Here is an 11,773-nt window from a genome sequence, read left to right on the forward strand (position 1 = left end):
GTCTATCTGTCTCTTCAGACTGCTAACATTTCTGCTTCTACCAACTCCCTAAACACTGTATCCAGGAAACTAGCATTCTTTGTGTGGGGGGAAGAAAACTTGCTTTATAAATCTCCTTTAAACTTGCACCCTCCCACCTGAAACCAACGCCCTCCAGTATTTGACATCTCCATCCTGGGGGAAAAGACTCTATCTACCCTGTTGATGTCACTCATAATTTATGTACTTGTTTTCCAAGAAAACAATCTATGTCTGTCCAACCTGTTACAGTGAATCCTAGCAGCAGCATAATGAACCTCAACAAAGCTTTCACTCCCTCTTGTAATACAGTGACCAGAACTACACACAGTACTCCAAAAGTGGCCGGACCAAAGTTTTATGCTAGTGAAACTTTATTTGCCAACTTTTAACCTTGAGCATGGTATAGGCCATCTTTACCACCCTATCACTTGTGTTGCCACTTTGAGGGAGCTATGAACATGAACCCCAAGTTCCTCTGTACATCAATGCTCTAAGGCTCCTGTCATTTACTCTATACTTTCCTTTCACATTTGGCCTCCACAAATGCATCACCTTGCCTTGTCTGGATTAAACTGTCTCCCATTTTCCTGCTCATATTTCCAACTGATCTATATCCTGTTGAATCCTTTGACAACTTCCTCAGTATCCATAACTCCGCCAATTTTCATGTTATCTACAAACTTACTGATCTGGTAACTTGCGTTTTCATCCAAATCATTAATATATATCACAAACTGGGACCCTGGCACTGATCCTTCTAGAACGTCACTGGTCATAGACGTGCAGGCAGGAAAACTGCCCTCCATCACTACCCTCTGTCTCCTTTGACCAAACCAATTTTGGATCCAATTTATCAACGTATCATGGATCCCATGTGACAAATTCTTCTGGACCAGCCTACTGTGAGGGAATTTGTCAAATGTTTTACTGAAGTGCACGTAGAGAACATTCACCTCCCTAACCTTGTCAATCATTTTCACCGCGACCTTTTTATTAAAAAAACTGAATCATACTCATGAGGCAGAACTGTTCCTGCACAAAGCCAAGCTGACTGTCCCAAATAAGTCCATCATTTTCCAAATGTAAGCAAGTTCTGTTCCTAGGAATCTTCTGCAGTAATTTAACTACAATTGGTGTAAAGTTAATCAGTCATTAATTCTCCTGTTGCCCTTCTTAAACAATGGAACAATATGGGCTCTTCTCCAGTCTTCTAGCACCGTGCTTAAAGATGATACATAAATCTCTCTAAGTTCCAGCAATCTCCTGCTTTGCTTTCCTCAGTATCTGAATGAGGAAGTGGAGGGATGGGTTAGTAAATTTGCTGATGACACAGAGGTTCAGGGTATTGTGGATAGTGTGGAGGGCTGTCAGAGGTCACAGCAGGACATTGATAGGATGCAAAACTGGGCTGAGAAGTGGCAGATGCAGGTCAACCCAGATAAGTATGACGTGATTCATTTTGGTAGGTCAAATATGATGGCAGAATATAACATTAATGGTAAGACTCTTGGCAGTGTGGAGTAACAGAGGGATCTTGGGGTCCAAATCCATAGGACACTCAAAGCTGCTGTGCAGGTTGACTCTGTAGTTAAGAAGGCATATGGTGCATTGGCCTTCATCAATCGTGGGATTGAGTTTAAGAGCCGAGAGATAATGTTGCAGCTATATAGGACCCTGGTCAGATCCCACTTGGAGTACTGCGCTCAGTTCTGATCGCCTCACCACAGGAAGGATGTAGAAACCATAGAAAGGGTGCAGAGGAGATTTACCAAGGATGTTGCCTGGATTGGGGAGAATGCCTTATGAGAATAGGTTGAGTGAACTTGGCCTTTTCTCCTTGGAGAGATGGAGGATAAGAGGTGACCTGATAGAGGTGTATAAGATGATGAGAGGCATTGATTGTGTGGATAGTCAGAGGCTTTTTCTCAGGGCTGAAATGGCTGAGAGGGCATAGTTTTAAGGTGCTTGGAAGTAGGTACAGAGGGGATGTCAGGGGTAAGTTTTTTACGCAGAGAGTGGCGAGTGCGTGGAATGGGCTGCTGGCAACAGTGATGGAGGCGGATACGATAGGGTCTTTTAAGAGATTCCTGGATAGGTGCATGGAGCTTAGAAAAATAGAAGGCTATGGGTAACCCTAGGTAATTTCTAAGGTAAGGATGTGTTCAGCACAGATTTGTAGGCCGAAGGGCCTGTATTGTGTTGTAGGTTTTCTGTCTCTATCTTAGGATAGATCCCATTAGGCCATGGAGGCTTAATGTTTTTCAAGACCCCAACACCACCACCTCCTAAATAACAGTAAACACCCCCCTAAACTCACCATCATCCATGTCCTTTTCCTCAGTGATTAAGGACTTTGCACAATTTCCTCTGGCTGCAGCATAACTTCTTTCCTTGTTTTTTTGCATGCATCTACCCTTTCCCTAGCTAACCTGTTTTAAAATGCTTTGGACTTCTCTGTAATTCCAGTAGCCAAGGACATTGTGATCCCTTTTAGCCCTCCTAATTTCTTGTTTATATTCTTTCTTGCTTCCTTCATTGGAAAAGATTTCTCCTAAATCTCCATCCTTAATTGGACAAGAGCTGTGTCACAAACCTTATTTGTGCTTCATTTTCCTTTGTACTTGTCATGTACTCTAATGACCTGGCCTTTAAAGGACTCCCAGGGTCAGATATGGTTTTTACCCCGAAACAGCTGCTCCTAATCCATTCTCTCCAGCTCCTGCCTAATACTGTGTTAATTAGACTACCCCCAATTTAGCACTTTCTCCCAAGGTCTAGTCTTAACCAAATCCATGACTATCTTAAAACTTATGGAATTATAGTCCAAAATGCCCGCCCGCTGAGACTCTGATCACCTAGGCCGGCTCGTTCCCCAGGTCACGTATTGCTCCTTCCCTGAATAGACTATCTACACATTGTTTCAAGAAACTATTGAGGAGGACTTGACCAACTTTGCTCTGTTTAAGCCCTGGCACTAAGGGAGCTGTAGTCAATATTAAGTGTTGAACCGCCCCCTTGTTGATTTTCTATCTTTTGATGATCTGCCTGCATATCTGTTCCTTCTAGCTTTTATGAGGCCTACAGTATAGTCCCATAATGATTGCACCCTTCTTATTCCTGAACTGCAGTCTCACTTGGTTGGCCCTCTAAGATGTCCTTTCTCAGCAGAGCAGTGACATTCTCCCCGATCAGTATTGCCACTCTCCCACTCTATCGCATCTAAAACATCAATGTCCTGTACTGCTCGGCTGCCAGTCCTACCTGCTCTCAACCTACTCTCCATAATGGCTGCAACTTACATTCCATGTATTAACCATCTGCATTGCCTATCACTAAAGTAAATACACATCAGATCAACATTCCTGCCATTCATTGTCTGCCCCTGCCTTTGGACTCACTTGACTTAACCTCTAACTTCTCAATTGCCCCACCTGTTGACCAATTGCCCCAGTTCCGAACCCTCTGCCACACTGAGTAGCAGTAGCAAACCCACCTGCGAGAATATCGGTGCCACTCCTGTTCGGGTATAACCCGCTTTGGGCCTGGAAGATATCCCAATGTTCCGGACAGCTGAAGCTCTCTCCCCTGCACCAGTTCCTTGCCACTGTGCTATTTTCTTACTACTTGCCTCACTGGCACATGACACGGGGAATAATCCTGAGATGATCACCCTAGAAGTACGTTCTGTTTTTCTTAAACTTTCTACCTGACTCCCTCACCTCCCTTTCAGCTGATGTTGTTAGTACCAGTATGGACCGTGATCTCTGGCTGCTCACTCTCCCCCCTCAGGATGCCCTGTTCCCACTCAAACATTTCTGACCATGTCACAAGGGAGGTAACACAAAATCCTGGGGTCACGGAAACTGTGCCCCTGACTGTAGGATCCACCTTCACTATTGCTTGCCTAGTCTTTGACTTGCCCTCCTGTGCAACAGAGCCACTGGTTTGGCCTGAGGAGCAATTGGTATCCAAAACAGTATCCTTGTTGGAGAGGAGAGTTATCTGCCTGTCCCTCCTGGCGGTCACTCACCTAGCTAGTTGAACATCTGGTTTGACCACTTCCCTGAAACTCCTGTCAATGATACCCCTGCCCCCCCACCCCCATACACTCCTCACTGAGTTCAGCTACTGATCCACGTGGTCTGAGTGGAGCTGCAACTGGACATACGTCCTGTAGACATAGCTCTCAGGGACACTCGGTCTCCCACCGCAGGAACTTGCCACTCCACTGACTGCCATTGCAACCCTGTGCCCAATCCATTGCGGAAGACATGGGCATAAGAGTGTTGGGCAGTGGGAGCACCCAGATCAAAGCCTTCCTGTACATGGACGAGGTCATTGTCTTCTGCTGGAGGCAGAACAATCAGCATCTGCCACCAGTTCACTCCGGTGTCAGGGGCCAGAGTGAATCGCAGGAAGAGTAAAGCCATGCTCTTCAGCAACTGGACCCATGGGTCCATCACCAGGTCTGACTACCTGAGTGCTCTGGTCAGCAGGTTCAGAAGCCTCGAGGCATGTCACAGAAATGGGTGCAGCGACTGGGGAAGGTCAAAAGGAAACCGGGGTGGTGAGAGTGGTGCTGCCTCTCGATGGGAAGGAATGAACCTGGTCATCAGGTGCCAGGTGCTCTCGGTGTTGCCCGGCTTGGCATGGATGCTGCCCTATATTCTGTTCATCCACCTTGGCTGTCAAGCAACCAATCTACCATGGAACGTGTCCAACAGGTGAAGATTGATATCCCCAGAGACTGGGGGCGGGGGAGTCTAACAAATTCATCCTCATCCTGATCAGCACCTTTTGTGTGGAACTGCAAGCCATGCGTAGACACGGGCACACGTCTCTCTACCTGCTGAGGTTGTACCTGTCCTGGTGTAATGGACGATAGGTCTGGCCTTGTTGGCACACAGTGGTCCACTCAGATCGGTATTACCACACGACATCCTTGAGGAAAGGTTCCTTCAGGAAAACACCTTCGAGCACAAGTACATCAGGCAGGGGTGAGCACAGAGCAGATACCATACCACAGGAGGAGGACACAATAGATTTTGTGGTAGAGTTCCCTGAGCACATTGTTAAAGCTCATCTCTAGACCTCAGCCGCAAGCACCACGGCCTCACTTGGCTAGTGGTGAGTGTGGTCCCCTCTCTCGGATCCTTCCTGTATGGTCAGTCTCACTCCTGACGCATAGCTGCCTGGAGGATGAGACAACCACCTGCCAGCTTTGCATTTGCACAGAGGCTCTGAAAAAGAATGCAGGGTCCTCATCAAATAAAGCAGAGTCCTCTCTGATGTATGGAGTGTTCCCAGGGTCACCGACTGAGTGCTGCTGGAAGATATTCAACTCAGTGAAAAATGCTCTTTGGCTTGCCCAAAACTTGTTGGAGTTCCTGTACAAAGACATGTCTGCAGAGAAATGCCATTGACTGGAGAGTCCAGGCTGTGAAAACGAGTGCTGAGAGATGTACAGATTCGGTGCAGTCGATTGCCAAGACTCGAGGAGTGCAGCCTGTCTGTGGTCCTTCCTCCGTGTGTAAACACCAGAAGGCACATTGTGCATAAGCAGCACTGGTGCTTTGAGAACAGAACCTAGAACAGTATGGCCCTTTGGTCCATGATGTTCTGCTGACCTTTTAACCTGCTCCAAGATCAGTCAAACCCATTCCTCCCACATAGCCCTCCATCCATGTGCCCAAGAGTTTCTTAACTGTTCCTAATGTGTCTGCCTCTACTACCACCCTGACTCCCATGTTCCCACCACTGTCTGTGTTTAAAAGAAAACCTAGCTCTGACATCCTGCCCAGGCTTTCCTCCAATCACCTTAAAATTATTAGCCATTTCCATCCTGGGAAAAAGGCCCGGGTGTCTACTCTATCACTGCCTCTCACCTTATACACTTCTACCAAGTCACCTCTCATCCTCCTTGGCTCCAAACAGACAAGCCTTAGCTTGCTCAATGCTTCCTGTAAGCATGCTCTCTAAAAGAATGCATTAGTTTGACACTGCGGACACAGACCTGACAATCTCATGGATGTAAAGACTGGATGACAGTACAAACGTGCAGGCTGGGTGACACTGTGGAGCTCTGGGCTGGGCGGCAGTACAGACGTCAAGAAAGGTGTTTTGTATTTCCTGTAGATGAACAAGCAGCACTGTTCCATGGGACTGTCACCGTGCCCTCTCTCCCATCACTTTAGTGTTGGTGCTCCATCTGGCCAGCTGTGTTCTCACCTGCTCTTGTCTCTTTGTTTAGCAGTGAAAAGCTGTCATGCAGAATATCCACGATAGCCTGTGCCTGTGACCTGAAGTACCACAGTATATCTCGCATTGGAGAGAGCCAGCAGAACGACATCACCACTGAGGTAAGCAGAGGGGCACGAGCTAAGTGGGAGCTCTGTAATGGAGCCAGTTGTCAGCGGGATGAGGACATGTACCTGGGGAGAAATAATCTGCTGGGGTACAGGGCTGGTCCGTCAAGATCAGACTCCACTCTCAATGCACCAGAACAGACAACAGTTGAGAGAAGGAACAACGCGTTGAAAGATTTACCACACACGTTGGTGGTGCGGTGGCACAGCTGATAGAAGTGCTGCTTCACAGCACCAGAGACATGGGTTCAATCCTGACTTCAGACACTGTCTACGTGGAGACAGTGGAAGTACACATTCTGCCTGAGACCATGTGCATTTCCTCCTGGTGAGCCGGTCTCCTCCTACATCCCAAAGATGTGCAAGGCAGTAGGTTAACCAGCCACTGTAAACTGCAAACTGCCCGTAGAGTGCAGGTGAAGGATAGAAACTTGGGGGTGGGGTGGTGGGGGCTGATGAGAATGTGAAGAGAATAAAATGAGATTGGTGTAAATGGGTGGTTGGACACGGATTTGGAGGGCAGAGCATGACTATGATTGTGATTCTTTCACTGAACAACAGAGAGGCTTGCATCATAATGATGGAAGTTGTAGACCTGTGTGCACCAAGTCCATAATCAAATGCCAGAGAAATGTGGATGTTGGAGATTTTGATACAAACTGGGACACTGTCAGTGGGAAAGGTACTGGGGGCATAGAATTGCAAACCAGTCTGCCGTATGGGAATCATAATCAGGTTATCGTCACTGACAGACCGTACTGTATGGTGCCAAGTTTGCTGTTTTGCAGAGCAACACTGCGATACATAAAAATCACTATAAGTTACAAAAAAAAAGTGCAAAAGAGGAATAGTGTTCATGGGTTCATTGTCCACTCAGAAATCTGATGGTGAAGGGAAGAAGCTGTTCCTGAAACACTGAGCGTGCGTCCTCAAGCTCCTGTACCTCCTCTCCTACAGTAGCAGTGGGAGGAGACGATGTCCCAGAAGGTGAGGGTCCTTAATGATGAGTGTCGCCTACGTTATGAAGATGTCCTCGATGGTGGGGAGGGTTGTGCCTGTGAGGGGCCGGCAGAGTCCGCCACCCTCTGCGGCCTCTTTCAATCCTACGTATTGGAGGCTCCACACCAGACGGTGATGTGGCCAGTCACAATGCTCTCCACAGTACGTCTGCAGAAACTTGATAGGTGTAATTGCAGATTTAATTTTAGGGATTGCGGGTGGAAAGGAAAATGAGAATCGGCCACAGGGCACTGTGGTGGAGGTGATAATCAGACATAGCATAAGGAAGCAAGGGTTTGTCAGTGAGGTGATGTCTTCCTTTATCAGCTGGAATACCGAAACAGGGGAGGGAAGCTACAACTGCCCAGTACATAGCATTGGCCACATCTTGAGTAGAGTGGATGGTTCCAGTCACCACATTTCTGGGAAGATACGATTGTCCATTTCTTCTGCACTCGCTCCTGTACAATATTAAAAGTAGGAGGAACAAAAAACAAACTCTGGCCAGGCAGCATCTGTAGGACTAGAGGGTCAATCAAAAACCTGCATCCGGACTGTGAGTGTAGAGGGGAGAGAGTCTGTTTATAAAGGGGGGAGGAGGGGAAGTAGGAGCTGGAAGGGATATGTGGGTCCACATGAGGAGGAATGATGGGCGCATTGGACCAGGTGGGGCATAACAATTATAAACCAATGGAAAAGACCCAGGGCACAGGGGTTTGGGTGACGGGCAAATGGGACCAGTGGGGGGAAGGTAACAGCTGTAGGTAACACCAAGGGGGAGGGTGGAAAGGTGAACAGAGAGGGCAAGAGATCCTGGGTGGGCTGGTGGGAATAGGAATGGTTCACGGGGATGTGGGTTACTTGAAATGGGAAGATTCCATGTTTATAACCCAAGTGGAGTACAAGGTGCTGTTCATTCCATTGGACTGCAACTCAAAGGCATTGTCCTCACTGGGAAAATGTCGGCATGGTGGAGCTGTGGAGACCCCGGGCTGAGTTACTAGGAAAGGCCCACTTTACCTCAGCAGCAGGTCAGGCACATGGAGCAGAGATTTAAAGTGACTGGTAGAAGGATTAGATGGGGGATGAAGGTGATGGGATTTGGAATTGGCTGTGTCGGACACAGAAAGCCTCACCATGTTTAAGCAGTAGTATCAGAGGAGCAGTGATCTGCAGGGCAAAGGACCCAGTACTGGGTGGGAGCTCCACTCACACCAGCTCATTTAAATTAATCATGAGTAGTCTCCTGTGTGGGGAATAGAAAAGAACAAACTTACATTTGCCCCTCATGAGCTGTGCCAAGAGTCTGCCTGACCAATGAACCATTGTAACATGGGTTATGTGCATGGGCAGAATGCACAGACAACATTGACGTGAGCTGTTGAACTGATGTCAGTCTGCAGAGACTTCAGGACGAGGGGAATCAGCCCACCTATGTGTTCTACTGAAGCAATGGGACAAGCCGGTTAACTCCCTGAGCTGGGCTGTCAGCTACTCGGACCAAGGCACCACCTCTGCAGCGGTGACCACAGCGCCAACCTGCGGGTCTGCTTTAGCAGTGATTGCAGTTTGCCCAGGGCTTTGACCCAAGGAGCTGACTATGAGCTGGCTCATTCCAAGGCTGATGAATCCCAGACCTGTGCTGCTGGTAAAAGTTTAGCTTTGACTTTGCGCTGTCCCTGACGATGGGCTGTGAAGATCAAAGTATGCAAATGCTCCCAAATACTACTTGAGATGAATATTTTTGCAAGAATTTACAGGAAAATAAAAAAATATAATAGAATTTATGAAAATTTATACATGAACGAAGGCTGGCAAGTTAGTGTACAAAAGAAGACGAAGGTGTTTCTGATTGTGATTGGCCTCCCTTTCCTCTCTGTAGGTGTAAGGCTGACGAGGAGAGGCTGCACACTGCGCAGGTTGCCGGCGGCTCTGCAACGCTATTGTATTTGTTTGTGAAAGGCACCAGTTGTCGGGCGGAGACGGAGGATTAGGAGGTTTTAGAGCCTTCTCCGACGGCTGATCCTTGGAGACTGCAACAACTGCCCCTGTCACCGAGCGCTGGGCACGCTGACTCCTCCTTGTGAAGAACAAGGAGCTGAGAGTGGACTTTCCTGAGGTAGCAACTGGCAGTGAGCTGGAGATTAACAACAGACTACGTCTCATTCACTGTCTGAGCACTTCCCTGTGACTACACAGGCAGAGAACGGTCTGGAGAGAAGATGGGACAGACTCTAATGTACAGACTGAGCAGATTCCTTCAAATCACTGGCAAATGAGCAGCAAGACAATCAATATTTTTTTAAGGTTGGTATTTCATAATTAATTTAAATGTAAAGCACTGAACTTTATACTTTTATAAAATTATTTTGTATATAATGTATATTTATAAATGTCTTGATGTGTGTAAAAGAAACAATTAGTTCACCAATGGTTTTAATTTCAATGGCAAAGTTTGAATTTATTTTTTTCAAACAATGAAATAATTCCTGCTACATTACTAGTTGTTGTCTTCAATCTGCACATAAGTCTTGCAACATTTGGTAGTTTGTTCTGGGAAGGAACCTGTTTCACATTCCTGCCTTTGCTCAGCACCAAGTGGAAGGGCAGATGCAAAGGGAGCAGAGGGTCTGACCCACACCTCTTCAGGGCTGAATCATCACATTATCCTGAGATTCTTTCCCACTCTCTACAAGCCCAGCTGAAATATTCCCACACACAAAGTATGTCTGCAGATGTGAAAGATTCTGCAGAAGCTGGAAATCCTGAGCAAGGCACAAAATGATGATGAAAGGTTTCAGGCCAAAGTGGCAACTATTATTTTACTTCTCAGCCCAGCATTTTGTGTATGTTGTTCAAAGATGTCCGGGGCCTGCCCACTGTTGTCCAGCCCTGGAGTGTGTGGCAGGACTGTTATAAATAGAAACAGCTTAACTCAAAAGATCAGGTTGGTGCTGGCTCCCAAGAGAAGGAATTTGTAGACTGCATACAAGATGGCTTTTTAGAGCAGCTTGTCACTGAGCCCACTAGGGAAAAAAGCAATTCCGGATCGAGTGTTGAGTAATAAACTGGATTAGGAGGCAGTGATCATAATATGTTAGAATTTGAGGGGGAGAGGTTAATATCAGATATGCCAGTATTACAGTGGAGTAAAGAGAATTTAGAGGGATGAGAAAGTAGCTGGTCAGAGTTGATTAGAGTGAGACACCAGCAGGAATAATGGCAGAGCAGCATTGACTGTGGTTTCTGGGAGAAATCCTAAAGGTGCATGATAGATTCATCCCAAAGAAGGATTCTAAAGGGAGGATGAGGCAACTCTGCCTGACAAGGAACGTCAAAGCAGCATAAAAGTAAAAGTGAGGGCAGGAAGCAAAGAGTAAATAACAAGCAAAGGGAGCCTTTTCTGACTGGCTGCTGGTGGCTAGTGGTGTTCCACAGGGGTCTGTGTTGGGACTGTTTTTTTAATATGTTGTATGTCAGTGTTTGGATGATGGAACTGATGGCTTTCTGGCCAAGTTTACAGATGATATGAAGATAGGTGGAGGGACATGTAGTTTTGAGGCTACAGAAAGACAGATTAGGAGAATGGGCAAAGGAATGGCAGATGTGATACAGTGTCTGGAAGTGTCTGGTCATACACTTTGACAGAAGGAACAAAAGTGTAGACTATTTTCTGAATGGGGAGAAAATTCAAAAATCTGAGGTGCAAAGGAAAGTCCTTGCGCAGGATTCCCTGAAAGTTAATTTGCAGGTTGGGCTGGTGGTGAGTAAGGTAAATGCAATGTTAGCATTCATTTCGAGGGGACTCAAATATAAAAACAAGGATGTAATGCTGAGGCTTTATAAAGCATTGGGGAGGCCTCACTTAGAGTATTGTGAGCAGTTTTGGGTCCTTATTGTGGGCATTTGATGAATGTGGGCCTGTACTCAATGAAATTTAGAAGAATGGGTGGGGTGGGGGTTGGGGGGATGTTGAAAGCCTGGAAAGAGTGGATGTGGAGAGGATGTTCCTTATAGTGGAGAAATCTAGGATCAGAAGGGCATCCATTTAGAATGGAAATGAGGAGGAATTTCTTTAGTCAGTGGGTGGGGTGTCTGTAGAATTCACTGTCACAGGTCATGTCACTGGGTGTATTTAAGGAGAAGGTTGATGAATTCTTGACAAGTCAGGGTGTGAAAGGTTACAGGGAGAAGGCAGGAGAATGAGTTTGAGAGGGAAATGGATCAGCCATGATGAAATGGCAGAGCGCTCAATGAGTCGAACGGCCTAGTTCTGTTCCCAGATCTTATGTCTAATATCAAAACAGTTAGTAAGCAGAGAAAGGATTGGGAAACTGTTAAAAACCAACAGAAGGTAATTAAGAAAAGTAATAAGGAGAGAAAAGATG

At 46.6% G+C, this 11,773-nt stretch overlaps 1 protein-coding gene across 3 annotated transcripts in view; it reads left to right on the forward strand.

Moving 5' to 3' along the window:
• The window catches only part of LOC140200871 (delta-like protein 4), a 55,544-nt gene extending 45,664 nt beyond the window's left edge, over positions 1 to 9,880 (forward strand). For all 3 annotated transcript variants that reach the window (XM_072264511.1, XM_072264527.1, XM_072264518.1), the window contains 2 exons: positions 6,272 to 6,380; positions 9,268 to 9,880. In XM_072264511.1, coding sequence (XP_072120612.1) covers positions 6,272 to 6,380; positions 9,268 to 9,273 — 115 coding nt within the window. In that variant the 3' untranslated portion in view covers positions 9,274 to 9,880. The remainder of the gene's footprint in view (positions 1 to 6,271; positions 6,381 to 9,267) is intronic.
• Positions 9,881 to 11,773: the final 1,893 nt, after the last annotated feature.

This window comes from Mobula birostris, chromosome 1 (genome assembly GCF_030028105.1).
Source record: "Mobula birostris isolate sMobBir1 chromosome 1, sMobBir1.hap1, whole genome shotgun sequence".
NCBI lineage: Eukaryota > Metazoa > Chordata > Chondrichthyes > Myliobatiformes > Myliobatidae > Mobula > Mobula birostris.